Consider the following 18,900-nt stretch of genomic DNA (forward strand, 5'->3'; position numbering starts at 1 on the left):
ACCGATTAACACTCCCACGTGCAGTGTATGAGTGTTGCTTAATATCCTTGCTAGTCAGCCCTTGGTACTATAAAGTCTTTTTTATTTTAGCCATTCTTTTGAGTATGTAGTGGTATTTCATTGTGTTTTCAATTTTCATTTCCATGATGACTAATATAGATTGAATACCACTTCATATGTTTATTGGCCATTTGGATATAATCTTTTGTGAAATGTCTCATCCATTTTTCTACTGGGTCTCCTACTTTTTTTTATTGGTTTGTAGGAGGTCTTTACATATACTAGTCTTTGCTTGATTATACGTGTTGTGAATATCTTATTCTACTCTATAGTGTTATGTGTTCACTCTCGTTATTTTGTCTTTTTATGACCCTAAATTCTTAATTTTAAGATTAAATTAGTGTTGTCTGTGTCTTGTAATAATGGTATAGCTATTTAATTTAGGTATTCTTTAATGTCTGTAAATGTGTTTTATAATTTCTTCCATATATAGGTCTTAGACATTTATGCTAGATTTACTCCTAGGTACTTTATAAATATTTTTAGATGATTATCATAAGTAGTAATTTTTTTTTTAAAGGAATTCCTTTATTTTTATTATTTATTTATTTTTAGCTGTGTTGGGTCTTCGTTTCTGTGCAAGGGCTTTCTTCTAGTTGCGGCAAGCGGGGGCCGCTCTTCATCGCGGTGCGCGGGCCTCTCTCCATCGCGGCCTCTGTTGTTGCGGAGCACAGGCTCCAGACGCGCAGAGCTCAGCAGTTGTGGCTCACGGATCCAGTTGCTCCGCGGCATGTGGGATCTTCCCAGAGCAGGGCTCGAACCAGCGTCCCCTGCATTGGCAGGCTGACGCTCAACCACTGCGCCACCAGGGAAGCCCATAAGTAGTAATTTTTAAATGTCATTTTCTACCTGTTTGATGCTATTATATATAAATACAACCATTTTTTTGCAAACTGCTTTTATATAATGTGACTTTACCTTTTAAAATCTCTTCTAATAATTTATTTGTAGAGTCTTTAGGTTTTCCCTATATACATTTGTATATCTCTTGTGCATATTTACAGTTTTGTCTCACCTTTTTAATTCAATAATTTTCACTTCTTTTTCTTGCTTAACTGAGTGGGCCTGGTCCTCCAGTACAATATGAATAGAATTGGTGATAACAAGTACTGCTATCTCATGCTCAGTCTCAAAGAGAAAGCTTTCAATGGTTCATCACTAAGTGTTACACTGAGTGTAGGATTAAAAAAATATTTTTTTTAATAATCTTTATCAGATTAAGAAGCCCTCTTTTATTTCTAGTTTGCTAAGAGTTTTTAAAAATCATGAATTAATATATTTTATCAAATACTTTTCTGTATCTCTTGAGATAATCATATAATTTTTGTCCTTTAATCTTTTAATATAATTTTCTAATACTGATTAATAGTCTAACCAACTTGATACTCCTGGGATATATCTAATTTAGTCATGATGCTTTATTCTATTTTTGTTTATATTGGCTGATTTGGTTTGGAAATATTTTGCCTAGGACTTCTGCCTGTTATTTTAACTCTTTCAAACTCTCCTTACTGGTATTAAAGTTTTGCTTGCCTCATACATGAGTTGGAGAGTATCTCTTCTTTTTGTTCTATTCTCTATGAGAATCTGTGTAAGACTGGAATTATTTCTTCTTTTAATGTGTGGTAAACATTCTAGCAAAGTCATATTTGCACACAAATTTCTGACTACTGATTGAACTACTTTTCATTGTTTATAGGACAATTCAGGTTTTGTATTCTCTAAGTTTCTACAGGTTATACTTTTTTTAGGAATTTGTCCATTTAAAAAAATAAAAATGAAAAATGTAAATTTATTGACATAAAGTTGTTCATAATATTCAATTAACTTTTTAATGTCACCAGGACTTGATGTGATATCACTTTTTCATTTCTTCTTTTTTTTAGTAGTTATTTATTTTTTGGCTGCATCAGGTCTTAGTTGCGGCACATGGGATCTTTCGTTGCGACGTATGAGCTCGTTAGCTGTGGTGTGTGAGATCTCACAGTGCACGGGCTCATTAGTTGAGGTGCACAGGCTCTGTAGTTGTGGTGTGTGGGCTGCAGAGCACATGGGCTGATTAGTCGTGGCACGTGGGCTCTCTAGTTGTGATGCACGGCCTCAGTAGTTGTGGTGCGCAGGCTTAGTTGCCCCGTGGCATGTGGGATCTTAGTTCCCCGACCAGGGATCGAACTGGCATCCCCTGCACTGCAAGACGGATTCTTAACCACTGACCACCAGGGAAGTCCCTTCATATCTGATATTGTTTGTGCTTGCCTTTTCCCCTCTTGATCAAATTCACCAAGGGTATGTTAATTTTACTTGTCTGTTTAAAGAAGCAACTTTTGGCTTTGCTGATTCTCCCCATAGCATATTTGTTTTCTATTGTATTCCTTTTCGCTTTTATCTTTCACTTCTTGAAATATACGCTATATCTTTCCTTTTTTAGCCTTTTTTTTCTGGTACACACATTTTAAGGCTAGATATTTCCCTCCAAATACGAATTTTGCTGAATCCAAGTTTTTTTTTTTTAATGTAGCCATTCTTTTATATACATATATATATATATATTTATTTTGGCTGCTCTGGGTCTTGGCTGCTGCACATGGGATCTTCGTTGAGGCGTGTGGCATCTTTAGTTGTGGCATGCGGACTTCTTAGTTGCGGCACGTGGACTCTTAGTTGCGGCATGAATGCGGGTTCTAGTTCCCCGACCAGGGATTGAACCCGGACCCCCTGCATTGGAAGCACGGAGTCTTACCCACTGGACCACCAGAAGGTCCCCCAAGTTTTAACATGTATTTATTTTCATTGATTCAACTCAAAATATTTTCCAATTTCTATGATTGGAAATTTCTATATTTCTTTGATCTATATTATTTAAAATTATATTACTTAAATTCTAACATAATTGCATTACAGTCAGAAATTATATTCTGATTACAATCCTTTGAAATTTGTTAAGACTTACTGTATGAGCAAGTATATGGTCAATTTTTGTAAATGTGGAAAAACAAAGTGCTTCTGCAATTGTTGGGTGCAGTATTTTACATTTGCTCTGTAGGTCAAGTTTTTTAATCAAGTAGTTTAAATCTTCTATATCTTCTTGAGTTACTGAGAGTTGTGTATTAAAATCCCCAAAGATTATAGATTTTTCTATTTTTTCTTCTAGTTCAGTCATTTTTTTTCATTATATATGTTGAGGTATATATATTAAAGGTACATACAAGTTTTAAATTAATACAATTTTCTGAATTGAATACTTTTAATACTACAAAGTAATCCTTCTCTACCAATAGAAATACTTTCCCCTTAAAGTCTATTTTGTCTGATATTAAAATAACTATACCATATTTCTTTTGCTTAGTGTTTGCATGGTATATATTTTTCCATACTTTCACTTTCAACCTTTCTATACCCTGATGTTTTAGGTGGACTCTCTTATAAGGCCCTGCTATGACTCCAGCCTTCTACTTGTGGTCTCTCTATTAAATGGAATCCAACAAATATGTATTGAGCATTGTACTAGACCCTGGGGACATCATGGTCTGAGTAAAGGGTTAACTAATATCCAGCCTGGGATGATGTAGGCCTGGCTGCGTATGACCACAAGTCTTCCAGCCTTGAATACAACAGTTAAGATAAATGGGGAATGTTGTGTCTGCTTTTGTTGTTGTGAAGGACTGCACCTAGGTTGCAGGCTTTGGGCCTGCATTAGAACAGTATAAAAGATGCCTATTATAAAGAATGGTAGGGGAAAAAAAAAAGAAAAAAGGGGCTGTAGCTTCTGCATGTTACAGTGACTTCCACTACACTTAGCTCTCATCCCTGGCAGATGTACACAACTTATGTGGATGAAAGGGCAAAAGAAGCTGTGTATAAGGATAGCGCTGAATCTCCTGATGAGATGAAAACGTTACACTTGCTGTATCCTCGACCTAGTATTCTACAATAAAGCTAAGTAAACACAGTATTAGATGAAAGCCTATTAGAGACTGATTGCCCACCTCAATCAATAATTGCAGCCATGCTGCTATAATCGTGAACAAGAAAGGCACGACCCCTGCCCTCACTGCAATTACAATCTAGTAAAGAGAGATATAAGTAACCAGGCAGTTAAAATGTAGTATTTTAACTCTGTGACAGGGACTGAACAGAGTATTTTCTAAGCACACAGGAAGGTCACCTAATCCAAACTTATGCAGATCAGAAAGACTTCCATGGACTAGGGATGTAATGTACAACATGAGAAATATAATTAACACTGCTATATGTTATATATGAAAGTTGTTAAGAGAGTAAATCCTAAGAGTTCTTGTCACAAGGAAAAAAAATTTTTTTAATTTCTTTAATGTTGTATCTATATGAGATGATGGATGCTCACTAAATTTACTGTGATAATCATTTCATGTTGTATGTAAGTCAAATCATTATGTACACCTTAAACTTATACAGTGCTGTAGGTCAATTATGTCTCAACAAAACTGGAAGAAAAAAAGGACTTTTTGAAGGATTTAATGTTTAATTTTATAACTGAAGTATTAGTAGGACAAGCATTATTAATAATAACAAACATTATTAAGAGAAGGTGGAAGACAGTAATGGTCATAGCTTACATTCTGGGGACTAGAAAAAAGTAATGCTGTCTAGAATATATTGTTGGAGAGAAGAGTGGGAAAAATGAAGTCAGAAATGTAAGCAGAGGTCAAGTCTGGCTTTTCAAGTCATGTTAAGGAGTTGGACTTTATCTTAAGAACAATGCAAAGTCAATGAAAGTTTCAGCAGTAGCTCAAAATGATCTATCATGTATTAGAAAGATGTCCCTGTCATGTTAGGTGGAGAATGAATTAGGAGGAGGTAAGACTGATGGAAAACAGACCACTGACAAAGTATTGCAGTGACCTAGGTGAGACATGGGGCCTGAACTAGGGTAGTGTTACTGGGAAAGGAGAAAAATGGATAGATTAGGGAAATATTTAGGGCTTAGACTGATAATTAATTTGATATGGGAGTTAGTATAAGTTGGGAAAAATCAATGATGGCCTGGTTTATGACTTAGGCAGTTGGGTGCACAGTGAAATTGTTTATTGTGTTAAAGAATAATCTGAAAAGAAAGACAGGGGATAAAAATGTTGACTTCATTTCTGGATATGTTTCGAGTTTGAGGTGCCAGTTAGATATCCAAGTGGAGATCTCTAGCAGGAGTTGGATATCTGGGTCTAAACCTTAGAAGAAAAAACTGAGCTGAATTAACAGATTTATGACTCATCAGCATGGAGAAGTCAAAAGAAATGGATTGTTCAGGGAGTATGTTAAACATAACAAATGCTGGATAAGAACGTATGCACTGGAAGTGCAACGGGGGTTTTTCAAATGAATTTTCTTCTCTTCACAAGCACCTCTACCCTATACATTCTGATTCTCCCCTAGGAATCTGAAGCAGACCCTGCTAGTGGCCTACTCAGTATCTATTCTTGCCTCTGTCTTTATAGAAGACTGATTTTATTAGGCTGGCAATATGTCCAGCTATAAAATCTTGATTTCCCAGGCTTTCCTGAAGCTAGAGGTGTCCACATAATCTTTTTTCTATGCATATTTTAAGATAAGTCATTTTTTAAATAAAAAGATAACAGAATACATACTTTTCCACTCCCTGAAATTTTTGTCTAAAAATATTTTTACAAGGAATTTTCATATCTTTCCATATTTACTAATTTTTTCGATCTTCGAACTCCAAAGACTATAAAAATATTATTAGTGTTTTCTCCCTGCTGAAGCATCACAGAAATATGCTGTGTGTAAACTGAGACCTGGTATTTATCCTTAAGGAGCCTACAGCCTAGGAAAAAAGCATGTTGTGTTTTTGTTTATCAGTAAAAAGAAAAGTATCTTGAGCAAAGTAGAAAAACAATTTTTTGTTCTGTGACTTGGCATTAAGATGCCTGTGTGGAAAGATTTGAAGATAGATGAAACAGAGAGGTAAAAGAGGGCAAATTAAGTGTGGGACCTTGGAAACTGTAGATATACAATAATTATTTTGATAATGAGGGAGACTGACTTACAATATTTCTTCAGAGCTAACATTCTCCACTAAGGAATAGACTCATTCCTTATGGTCTATTCCGTGGATTAAGCCAAAACATAGAGAGGAGTTCCAAATAACTGACCAGTTTATTTTCTACCAAGTATTGGGCTGGCCAAAATGTTCGTTCGGGTTTGTTCCTAAGATTTTACGGACAAACCCAAACAAACTTTTTGGTCAACCCAATACTTACTGAACACCGACTGAATGATAGCCATTGGATGAGGCATTCATTCATCATTCAAAGATGAAAAGACACCCTATTCCTGACCTCAAAGAGCTCAGTCTAATAAAGGAGAGACACATGTAATCACATATCTAGTACTTGGATCTGGTTTCTAAATTCCATTCTCCACTCAAAGAAACCAAGCCTCCATGGAGATCAGGCCTGGAGCAGGGAAAGAACAAGATGAGCCAAGAACATCTTCTTGTGCCAAAAAGTAAGAGATATTCAAAGAATGATGGGAACAGGTCAAAAGGACACAGACACTGGCCTGAAAGTGCTCCACTTGCCAAATCTGAGATAATTTTTACACCAAAATAAACCATGATAGTAACAAATCATAACTCATTGAATAAAATAGGAATACAAGAGAGAGTCCATAGAAATAAAAATAAATAAATTCTAAGTTTAATAATTAAGAGTATTTTCGTAAGTCTCAGAGTACTTTACTACAAAGTTCTTATTAATTATGAAGGGACAGAGAATAACTTTACAATGGAGAAGTCTAATAGACACTATCATAAGTCATCATGCTCCAACAGGTTGACAGTATACTTTCAAGTGGTTCAGGTGGAAAAGTTCTTTTTATCGTTCTTGCAGACTTTCTGTAAGTTTCATATTGTTTAAAAATAAAAGATATTTAAAAGATAAAGAAAGAATTCCATACTAACCCGCTAGAATAACTATTAGCTTCACATTGAATGCCCAGAGGGAGCTCAAGTCTTTCACTCTAGGAGAAAGGCACTCAGCTCACCTGTGGTCACCAACAGTTTATTAGGGTGGGAGATCAGGTAGGGATTTGTGGATAAAGCCCCAGTGAGTGGGAACCTATGGTGGTAATAGGTAATGGGATTTAGGCATTTGGAGTTTGTAATGGACTCATTCAATTGCCCAAACATAGTAAAGAGAACCTCTAACAGAAAAAGACAAGGGCTGCAGTTGGATTCTAGATTTTTCTACCACCCGATTACTGCCTCAGTATATGACCTTGTATAAGTCACTTCATTTATCTTAGCCTTGGACTCCCATTTGTAAAATGAAGGGACTGAACTAGGTGACTGTGGTTTCATATTTCTATAATCATAGTCAAAATAGGGATGTAAGAGGCATTTTATTTTGGGAGTTACTATATAAATTATTCTCATATGATAAGGCTAAAAGGTTGGTGCTTCCTACATACTTAGATGATAGTTTAAATAGTAATAAGCTAAATGTAGATATTACTTTTTAATTATAAAACAATTTCATAAGTCTCATAAGGCAATGTGGTCTATTGGTAAAAACATAGTTTTTGTAGGTATATTCAGAACCGGCTTAAAATCTTAATTCTGCCCAAACTATACAGCCTTCTAATCCATCCTACATACAACTGCCAGAATTATCTGAAACAGATATTATAATCTTATGCCTCTGTCAATGGCAAAATCATAAGTTTCAAACTCTAGCATGACAGCCAGTGATTCACAATTTGGTTCCAGCCTTCTTTCTCTTCTCATGTTCTGCAGGGTCTCGTATTTAGCACAGGATTTCCCAAACAGTCCCCCAGAATACCACCGTGCTGAGAGATATTCAATAAAAAAGGGTTCCATGGTCAAATAAATCCTGCTCAAATGTCATTTCCTATGTGAAGCCTGCCTGAAATCCTTCTATAAAAATTACTTAATCTCTTTTGATTCCCAAAGTACTTCACTTATACTTGACTTTGGGCAGTTTTTTGAATTGATAACTGAATTGAGGTTTACTTAAAGTAAACCACAGCTATACCTAAGTTTTACATATTCAGTCTTCACATTTTTCCAAGTTCATTATTGCACAGAAATATAAATAGTATTTTTCATTCTTTTGAAAAACATCTGACAGTAAATTAGATTCCAAAGTAATCTGCTATAAGGACATACAATACCATAAAAGCAATATGGGCTTTGAGGGAAAAAAAAAAGATCTGGTTTCAATTTCCAGTTCTGCCACTAACTAGCTGAGAAACACTGGGCAGATTACTTAACCCTTCTGACTCTCAGTTATCTCACCTATAAAATGGAGATAATTCCTAAACAGGTTTGTTGATATTTTAGTAAGATAATGAGTGAGTCAATCTATATAAACTATATGAAAGAATATATAATATTTAGCACATAGTAGACACTAAAAAAGTCATCTTCTTTTCCAAGTGTGCTTATACAGTAGTTTCCTTCTACCCTAATTTGTAATAAAATGGCACAAATGAAACATAATAGCATTTTTAAAAATCTACTTAAGTTCCTGTTTTTCAAATTGTTTACATAGTGTTCTTTCTTGCAAACCTTGAAGGTCAAATTAGAAGGGGTAGTAATAAAATACTGGTATGTCACGTCTAGAAACAATCTTTCGGAGACATCCACTTTGGCAAGAAGATTTTAAGCAACAGTACACTTTGAGACATTAGATGAGATCTCATCTGAGATATTCAACTACTGATTTGTCAATTAGCTACTTTAAGAGGGTTCAGTAACTTCTTAAATGTTCTTTTAGTCTATTCTCATGTATGCTTTTCTTTTTGTTTTCTTGCTTAAGATATGTTGGTGTTTCTATTGAATGTGACAGCTATGTGATCTGAGTATTATCCTTTGCAAGGCCATCAAAATGAATAAATGGCATTTGGCTCTCTTTTGGAGATGTTTGGATCACCTTGGATTTAATACAGTAAAGTAGAACTGTTATCAGTATATTCTCCCTCAGGGAAGCTAATCTGGTTAGCAAGACAATCATCCTTGTTGTGACAGATACTTTTAATTGTACTATCACTACTTATCTCTCTAGCTCAACTCAAATATCTCCTTTTAGAAGCTTTCCATGATCATCATAGGCAGAAATTTATGCACATCTTACTAAGTACTTTTAGTATCACACAGTATTAGTATGTTTATTGCCTTGTGCTTTGCATTACCTTATATTAATTATTTTTATATAATCCTTGTGAAATACTACCTTTCCTTGTTTTGAACATTTTACAGATGAAGATACTGAAGAATAGGTACAGCAAGAAATTTTTCGGTGGATAACAAAATGGCAAGAAATCGAGAGTCTGAACTTCAAGAAATCAAAGTGGTAAGAAATCAAGATTCCAGTCTTAATCGGAGCTCCTTTAGATTAGACCACATTGCTTTTCCTTCCTTTTCCATTATTTTTAAGATCTTGAAAAATATTGTAAATCTTGTCACAAATTCCAAAACAATTTTCTACTTACAAATTCTAAAACAATTTTTCTAAGTTTCTACACATAAAAATATCAAGTTACCTGAAAGAATTGAGAGTAATACTCCAAACTTTGACAATTAGAAGATTCTCAGAAAAAGAAGTTCTCTTTTCTTAAGAATGATACCCAGAAAATAATTAGGGATAGATTTTTTTTTTAAGCCTGAAGTATAAATATCAATAGAAAGTATCAATTCTAATTACTTAACAGACCAGCATAGGATACTCTAGATTAGACATTTGAGGCAAAGTTCTCTTTAAATAAAACTTTACAAAGCAGCGAGGAATACTATTGTATCAAACTAGTGGGCTATTTTCCTTAACTTGTTCTTCAGTACTAGAGTAAGTAATAATTTAGCTACATGCACTAGGTGTATTTTGTAATCCTATTTTGAGTCATCTAAACAGACAGACTGTGCCCTTGCCTACATTAGTACTTCTTTTACATGTTTATTACAAAACGTATATACTACAAATACGTTTTTACAAGTCAATCTTCCTGACCAGATAGTGAGTTCTTTGAGACCAGCAGCCATGTCTTATGTGCTTTAGTATATTAATATCAGTTAACATTTACTGAGTGTTTTACTATGTGCTAAGGTTTAAATGCATTATTTCATTTAACACTCAGACAACTTTAGGAGATTATTATACCAACTTTAGAGATGCGGTCTATGAGCTCTATAAGAGCAAGAGACCTCATTATTTCACTGACTAGTATATCTCCTGTGCCTAGTACAGCACCGGGCATACTGAAGGCACTTAAAAAGTGTTTGCTGAATAACGAGGAAACCAAAGCTCAAAGAAGTTAAGTAACTTATTCAGAGTATACTGTGAATAAGTGGAGAGACTAGTTTGAATCCAGGTCTGCCTCACTTTAGATCTTAAAAGTCTGTGCTCTACTGCCTCTTTACTTCCAAATTCCAGCTCAAAATTTGGTAATGAGAAAGCACACACTAAACACCTGATGAATGAATGAATGAATGTCTTACCTTCAGATTGCTTATCCACTTCACCCTAGCATTCCTTTACTTCTTCACTTCCCTATCCTGATTTTTAATCTCTAAGCCTAGGATATAAGCCATAGCTATAAGTTTTCATCCTGCCTACCTTCCTATCAGCATACACAGATATCTTCCCTATATCTTCCCTATACACAGAGAAGAAAATATTTATTACTGGAAAAACACATGGAAATTGCAGCATGAAAAGTTATATGAATAGTTCGTTCCTTTTATTACATAAACACAGTGTCAAATAAGTCAAAAACACAAAACAGAAAACTGAATGGTAATAAACTTAGAAAACTTAACTCAAAATTTCCAAGTTTTGTTCTTTTGTGGTTATGATTTTTCTTTCTTATAAAGGCAAATAAGAAGCTTATAAAAACTGAAGTATTCACATAAACTTCATTTTTTACACTGTGTCAACAAATATTTCTAATAAAGGGGTAAATATATAATGACATCACTTCAAGCTATAATAAACAGGAAAGTGAGAATGTCCCACCCCCCATAATATCTACATTAGTACATCTACTTTCAGCTGGCCTGTGGAAAAAGGCAAGGCACAATAACGTGGATTTGGAATTTATTTCTTCAAGAAACAGATTTCAGGTGATTTGTCTAGTTTAAGTTTAAAAGATTATAGGAACATTTACTTTTTTATATAAGCACAAAATATTCTAAAAGTACAAGGCCTCTAATCCTCCTGAAATGTGTGCTTGTTTGCATGCTTATTTAGTTATTTATCCTTTATCTATCTACCTATCTATCATATCTATCTATCTATCTATCTATCTATCTATCTATCTATCTATCTATCTATCTATCTATCTATCTATCTATCATCTATCTACCCTGCTTTGTTAAAAGAATGATGACAGGGGTCAAACAAATCTAGTTACAGCCCTGGCTCTGTCCCTTAATAACTGTGTAACTCTGGCACAAATTACCTAATATCTCTGAGCTCATTTCCCTTAAAATGTAGACAGTAATTCATAATTTGTAGGACTGCTGGGGAGATTAGAGTCTATGTAGTAATAAGCGTAGTGACCAGGCACATCATAGCACTCAATAAATAAGAGCTCTCTTTATTTAGGGTCTGATACTTCATTTTACTCTGGTTTCATTCTAGGATGCACTTAAGTTATTATTTCTTACACCAAAGTTTCCTATGTTTGTTTCCCTCAGTATAAATAACCTCCCACCTCAAAAAACTACTTAAGATATGTTAGACTGAACATTCCTTGAGTATTTTCCCCTTATCTTTTCTAGAAAATAATGTCATAAAAAAGACTGTTTACATGTGCATGTGTATAATGCTTCCTGTTTTTGTTTTCTGCTTATAAGAGCAATGCTGCACCTGCATGACTACCTACCAATAGCCAGTGGGGCCTGGGCATCGACTGTTCTTGGTATATTCCTATTTTGCTTACATCTGCTTCTGTAGGAACTTGTTTGCAATCTCTGTTTTAAACACTGTTCTTTCCTAAAACATCTACCATTTCATTTACAGAAGTTGTATATGCATATAATTTACTAGAAAAGGAAAACACAAGGCAGGTTAAATAATAAAATGTGTAATAATTTTTAAAAATTACCTGATGGAATATAGGCTCCTTTACCTTAAGGTAAACCTGAAAAATATTAAAAGAAATACATGTAAATGAAGTGCATTACAAAGGGGAAAGAAAACCTATTCCTGCTACTCTGCAAATCTCAAACGTCTCCTGCTTTCTTAGTCTTGCTTCTTAGATCTGACTCCAGCCAGGTAAAACCAATCAGATTAGGTGGCATGCCACAAAAGGGCTGTTACCTACAGGTGGGGGTGCCCCAGTGCTGGCTTCATCGTGGTAAACTAAATGTTTCAAAGCTGTTGTGGATTACTCTGGCCTCTTGGCCTCTGCATCAGCATCAAGGAGAGGCAGAGATGCGTGGATAACTCATGAGGGCTGAAGAAGTTATGCTGACAATCCCTGCAGCAGATCTATTCTACAGCAGCAAGAACGCTGGACTTAGAGACAGGAGCTAAATTTCAAACTGCCACTTAATTGCTACATGCCTGAGCAAGTCACTTAACCAAAAGACTCACTTTTCCTTATCTGGATAATGGGAATAATAATGGTGAGCAATAATAAACCAAAATATGTGCACGTGTCTAGCGCATAATATGTGCTAATAGGTGAAAACATTTAAAACAAATTTCTTGTCCTTTCTTCTGCTTCTGAAAACCTCTAACTCATTCACCTAGATACACAAAAAGTTACACAAACCTTAGTTTTAGGCTCCAGTGTCATGTGGGTGATTAAGTTCAATGCCTACTTATTGCATTCATTTATTGCCCTATAAGAGTACACCTTTACAGACTTCCCTGGTGGCGCAGTGGTTGGGAGTCCGCCTGCCAGTGCAGGGGACATGGGTTCGAGCTGGGGTCCGGGAGGATCTCACATGCCGCGGAGCAGCTGGGCCAGAGTGCCACAGCTGCTGAGCCTGCTCTAGAGCCCATGAGCCACAGCTGCTGGGACCCCTGCGCCTGGAGCCTGTGCTCCGCAGTGGGAGGGGCGCCGCAGTGAGGGGTCCGCGCACAGCAGCGAAGACCCAATGCAGCCAAAAATATATTAATTAATTAAAAAAAAGAAAAACAGTACACCTTTAAAATGACATGGTAGAGAGGAGTCAAAATTTAAATCATAACCCTGAAAATGACTCCCATCACTTGCAAGACAAAGTCCAAATTTCAAAGTCTTCCATAATCTTGCTCCAGCCTTTCTGCTTGGTCTTATTCCTCTCCTCTTGTCTCTTTCTCATCCTAGGCTCCAATAAATATGCTAGTTTCATGCTTCTGTATCTTTAAACATGCTGTGCTTTACTTTGTTCAGAAATCGCCCCCTGCTGGTAAACACTCATCTTTCCAGATTTAGCTCAAACTATACCTCTTTCTTGAAATCTTTTCTGACTCCTTCTCTGCTTAGCAGAATGCATCACTCATTCTCCTTTTTACCTGACTGTCCATATATAAACTTTACGGCATTTATTAGTTTGTTTCTCTCCCCTACAAGGCAATCATCTTTTTGACAGAAAGGACAGTTCTTATATATCTCTACAGCCTCATTTAATGTAGTGCTGATCTCATAAATTTTATGTAATTTTATAATTTGTCTATAGAACTTCTTATTCCTGGAGGAAGTTCCCTCACCACAGCAACAGCAGATTATTTCCTTGAAGCACCCATAGAGCTTTAATAGTAAGATGTGTAGGGGCTTCCCTAGTGGTGCAGTGGTTAAGAACCCACCTGCCAATGCAGGGGACACGGGTTCGAGCCCTGGTCTGGGAAGATCCCACATGCCATGGAGCAACTAAGCCCGTGTGCCACAACTACTGAGCCTGTGCTCTAGAGCCCGCGAGCCACAACTACTGAAGCCCTCGTGCCTAGAGCCCGTGCTCTGCAACAAGAGAAGCCACGACAACGAGAAGCCTGCGCACCGCAACGAAGAGTAGCCCCAACTAACCACAAATAGAGAAAGCCCGTGCATAGCAACGAAGACCCAATACAGCCAAAAAATTTTTTAAAAAATTAAAAAAAAAAAGTAAGATGTGTAGGAAACATTTCAGTAAGGCAGAATGCTTTTAATCTCTGAAATTTATTTTAAAATACGAGTTTTCCTTTACATAATTTCAGAATCTCATTGTTACTAATAAAAGAAATGCAGAAGGGCATGCCTCTTAAAAGCATTTTTTTTTAATAAATTCTTTTTTTTTGCATGGTTTTATTATTCGTTATTGGTTTTTTAAAAAAAAATTAATTAATTAATTAATTTATTTATTTATGGCTGTGTTGGGTCTTCGTTTCTGTGCGAGGGCTTTCTCTAGTTGCGGCAAGCGGGGGCCACTCTTCATTGCGGTGCGTGGGCCTCCCACTATCGCGGCCTCTCTTGTTGCGGAGCACAGGCTCCAGACGCGGAGGCTCAGTAGTTGTGGCTCACGGGCCTAGTTGCTCTCCGGCATGTGGGATCTTCCCAGACCAGGGCTTGAACCCGTGTCCCCTGCATTGGCAGGCAGATTCTTAACCACTGCACCACCAGGGAAGCCCTTAAAAGCATTTTTTAAGGCAAAAGAATTATGGAGTCCTTACTATGTGCCGGGTATTAATTCTTACAACTAATGTGAAATGTATGCTATTATTATTTTAATTTTACAGATGAGGAAAACTAAAGCAGAGAGTTACCTCTCTCTTTAGTAACTTACCCAAAGTCCCACAGTTATTAAGTAACAGTGTTGGTCAAAACTCAGATATGACTGACTCCCAAGCCTAAGTTTTCAACCACATCAGCTCTTAACTTACAAAGGTAAGTTGTCTTGATTCTACCACCAATTCTCCATATAAATTTGGTTGGCCAGGCAAGACACTAAAACTCTCTGGACATTAGTCTCTTCTTCTATATAGTAACAAGACTTCCTTTCACCTCTGAAATTCTAGGACACTTTCCTGATTCACAGGTATGTAGTTTATGCAAAGGATTATGCAGGGCAATGTAGAAACATAAGGAAATACAATATCTTTGCTCTTTCAATCTCTTTTTCACCTTCTCAACTCACTGAAATCTAGCTTCTGCCTTCATCAATCTGCTGCGGACAGTACCCTCATTAAGGTTACTTGGTCTTTTTTATGGGTCAAACCTCAATTTCATTTTATTCAGCCTCTCAGAGGCAACTGGTACCCTTTCTAGGAACCTCTTTGTACTCTGTGACATCAAGCTCTCCTGGTTTTCCTACACCTCTGATTACCTCCTTTGTTGGCTCTACCTCTTTCACTTGACCCTCAAGTGGTCAATGTTACAATGTACAGCACGGTGACTATAGTTAATAATACTGGACTGAATACTGGAAATTTACTGAAAGAGTAGATTTCAGGTGCTTTCATCACACACACAGAAAACAGTAACTATGTGATATGTTAATTAGCTTGACTGTAGTAATATTTTCACTATGTATATGTATATCAAATCATCATGTGGTACACCTTAAATGTATATATTTAAATTTTTATTTAAAATGTTGATTCTTATTGAATTCCTTAGACATTACAAAATGAGATATTCTCATCTTATCTCTTTTTAAATTTTATTTTTTTATAAGTAGGTCCTTGTTGGTTACCCACCTTAAATACAGCAGTGTGTACATGTCAATCCCAAACTCCCAATCTATCCCTCCCCCTTAAAAAGAATTTGCATATTGACAGGTTTTAAATGTCACACAGACAAATCAATTGTAACTTTTAGGGTATAATATCATAAATGTATATTCTCTTGTTTTTACTGAGAAAAAAAAAAGCCCAGTGTTCCAAAGGGTTGTTTTGTTTTGTTTTTTAACATCTTTATTGGAGTATAATTGCTTTACTACGTTGTGTTATTTTCTGCTGTATAACAAAGTGAATCAGCTGTATGTATACATATATCCCCATAGCCCCTCCCTCTTACATCTCCCTCCCACCCTACCTATCCCACCCCTCTAGATGGTCACAGATCACTGAGCTGATCTCCCTGTGTTATGCAGCTGCTTCCCATTAGTTATCTATTTTACATCTGGTAGTGTATATATGTCAATGCTACTCTCTCACTTCGTCCCAGCTTACCCTTCCCCCTCCCCATGTCCTCAAGTCCATTCTCTACGACTGCGTCTTTATTTCTGTCCTGCCCCTAGCTTCATCAGAACAATTTTTTTTTTTTTAGATTCCATACATATGTATTAGCATACGGAATTTGTTTTTGTCTTTCTGACTTACTTCGCTCTGTATGACAGACTCTAGGTCCATCCACCTCACTACAAAATAACTCAATTTCGTTTCTTTTTATAGCTGAGTAATATTTCATTGTATATATGTGCCACATCTTCTCTATCCATTCATCTGTCGATGGACACTTAGGTTGCTTTCATGTCCTGGCTACTGTAAATAGTGCTGCAGTGAACACTGTGGTACATGACTCTTTTTGAATTATGGTTTTCTCAGGGTATATGCCCAGTAGTGAGTGGGATTGCTGGGGCATATGATAGTTCTATTTTTAGTTTTTTAAGGAACCTCCATACTGTTCTCCATAGTGGCTGTATCAATTTACATTCCCATCAACAGTGCAAGAGGGTTCCCTTTTCTCCACACCCTCTCCAGCATTTATTGTTTGTAGATTTCTTGATGATGGCCATTCTGACCCATCTGAGGTGATACCTAATTGTGGTTTTGATTTGCATTTCTCTAATGATTAGTGACGTTGAGCATCCTTTCAATCTGTTTATCTTCTTCGGAGAAATGTCTATTTAGATCTTCTGCCCATTTTTGGATTGGGTGGTTTGTTTTTTTGATATTGAGCTGCATGAGCTGCCTGTATACTTTGGAGATTAATCCTTTGACAGTTGCTTCGTTTGCAAATATTTTCTTCCATTCTGAGGGTTGTCTTTTTGCCTTGTTTATGGTTTCCTTTGCCGTGCAAAAGCTTATAAGTTTCATTAGGTCCCATTTGTTTATTTTTGTTTTTATTTCCATTTCTCTAGGAGGTGGGTCAAAAAGGATCTTGCTGTGATTTATGTCAAAGAGTGTTCTGCCTAGGTTTTCCTCTAAGAGTTTTATAGTGTCTGGCCTTACATTTAGATCTTTAATCCATTTTGAGTTTATTTTTGTGTATGGTGTTAGGGAGTGTTCTAATTTCATTCTTCTACATGTAGCTGTCCAGTTTTCCCAGCACCACTTATTGAAGAGGCTTTTTTTCCCTCCATTGTATATTCTTGCCTCCTTTATCAAAGATAAGGTGACCATATGTGCGTGGGCTTATCTCTGGGCTTTCTATCCTGTTCCACTGATCTATATTTCTGGTTTTGTGCCAGCACCATACTGTCTTGATTACTGTAACTTTGTAGTATAGTCTGAAGCCAGGGAGCCTGATTCCTCCAGCTCCCTTTTTCTTTCTCATGACTGCTTTGGCTATTTGGGGTCTTTTGTGTTTCCATACAAATTGTGAAAATTTTTGTTCTAGTTCTGTGAAAAATGCCATTGGTAGTTTGATAGGAATTGCATTGAATCTGTAGATTGTTTTGGGTAGTACAGTCATTTTCACAATGTTGATTCTTCCAATCCAAGAACATGGTATACCTCTCCATCAGTTTGTATGATCTTTAATTTCTTTCATCAGTGTCTTATAGTTTTCTGCATACAGGTCTTTGGTCTCCTTAGGTAGGTTTATTCCTAGGTATTTTATTCTTTTTCTTGCAGTGGTAAATGGGAGTGTTTCCTTAATTTCTCTTTCAGATTTTTCATCATTAGTGAATATGAATGCAAGAGATTTCTGTGCATTAATTTTATATCCTGCTACTTTAGCAAATTCATTGATAAGCTCTAGTAGTTTTCTGGTAGCATCTTTAGGATTCTCTATGTATAGTATCATGTCATCTGCAAACAGTGACAGCTTTACTTCTTCTTTTCCGATTTGGATTCCTTTTATTTCTTTTTCTTCTCTGACTGCTGTGGCTAACACTTTCAAAACTATGTTGAATAACAGTCGTGAGAGTGGGCAACCTTGTCTTGTTCCTGATCTTAGAGGAAATGGTTTCAGTTTTCACCACTGAGAATGATGTTGGCTCTGGGTCTGTCATATATGGCCTTTATTATGCGGAGGTAAGTTCCCTCTATGCCCACTTTCTGGAGAGTTTTTATCATAAATTGGTGTTGAATTTTGTTGAAAGCTTTTTCTGCAACTATTCAGATGTTCATATGGTTTTTATTCTTCAATTTGTTAATATGGTGTATCAAATTGATTGATTTGCATATATTGAAGAATCCTTGCATTCCTGGGATAAACCCCACTTGATCATGGTGTATGATCCTTTTAATGTGCTGTTGGATTCTGTTTGCTAGTATTTTGTTGAGGATTTTTGCATCTATGTTCATCAGTGATATTGGCCTGTAGTTTTCTTTCTTTGTGACATCTTTGTCTGGTTTTGGTATCAGGGTGATGGTGGCCTCGTAGACTGAGTTTTGGAGTATTCCTCCCTCTGCTATATTTTGGAAGAGTTTGAGAAGGATAGGTGTCAGCTCTTCTCTAAATGTTTGATAGAACTCGTCTGTGAAGCCATCTGGTCCTGGGCTTTTGTTTGCTGGAAGATTTTTAATCACAGTTTCAATTTCATTGCTTGCGATTGGTCTGTTTATATTTTCTATTTTGCCCTGGTTCAATCTTGGAAGGTTGTGCTTTTCTAAGAATTTGTCCATTTCTTCCAGGTCGTCCATTTTATTGGCATATAGTTGCTTGCAGTAATCTCTCATGATCCTTTGTACTTCT

At 36.3% G+C, this 18,900-nt stretch overlaps 1 protein-coding gene across 2 annotated transcripts in view; it reads right to left on the reverse strand.

Moving 5' to 3' along the window:
* ACER3 (alkaline ceramidase 3) overlaps positions 1-18,900 on the reverse strand; it is a 180,538-nt gene that overhangs the window by 44,022 nt on the left and 117,616 nt on the right. For both annotated transcript variants that reach the window (XM_068556194.1, XM_068556195.1), the window contains one exon: positions 12,178-12,213. In XM_068556194.1, coding sequence (XP_068412295.1) covers positions 12,178-12,213 — 36 coding nt within the window. The remainder of the gene's footprint in view (positions 1-12,177; positions 12,214-18,900) is intronic.

This window comes from Eschrichtius robustus, chromosome 11, assembly GCF_028021215.1.
Source record: "Eschrichtius robustus isolate mEscRob2 chromosome 11, mEscRob2.pri, whole genome shotgun sequence".
NCBI lineage: Eukaryota > Metazoa > Chordata > Mammalia > Artiodactyla > Eschrichtiidae > Eschrichtius > Eschrichtius robustus.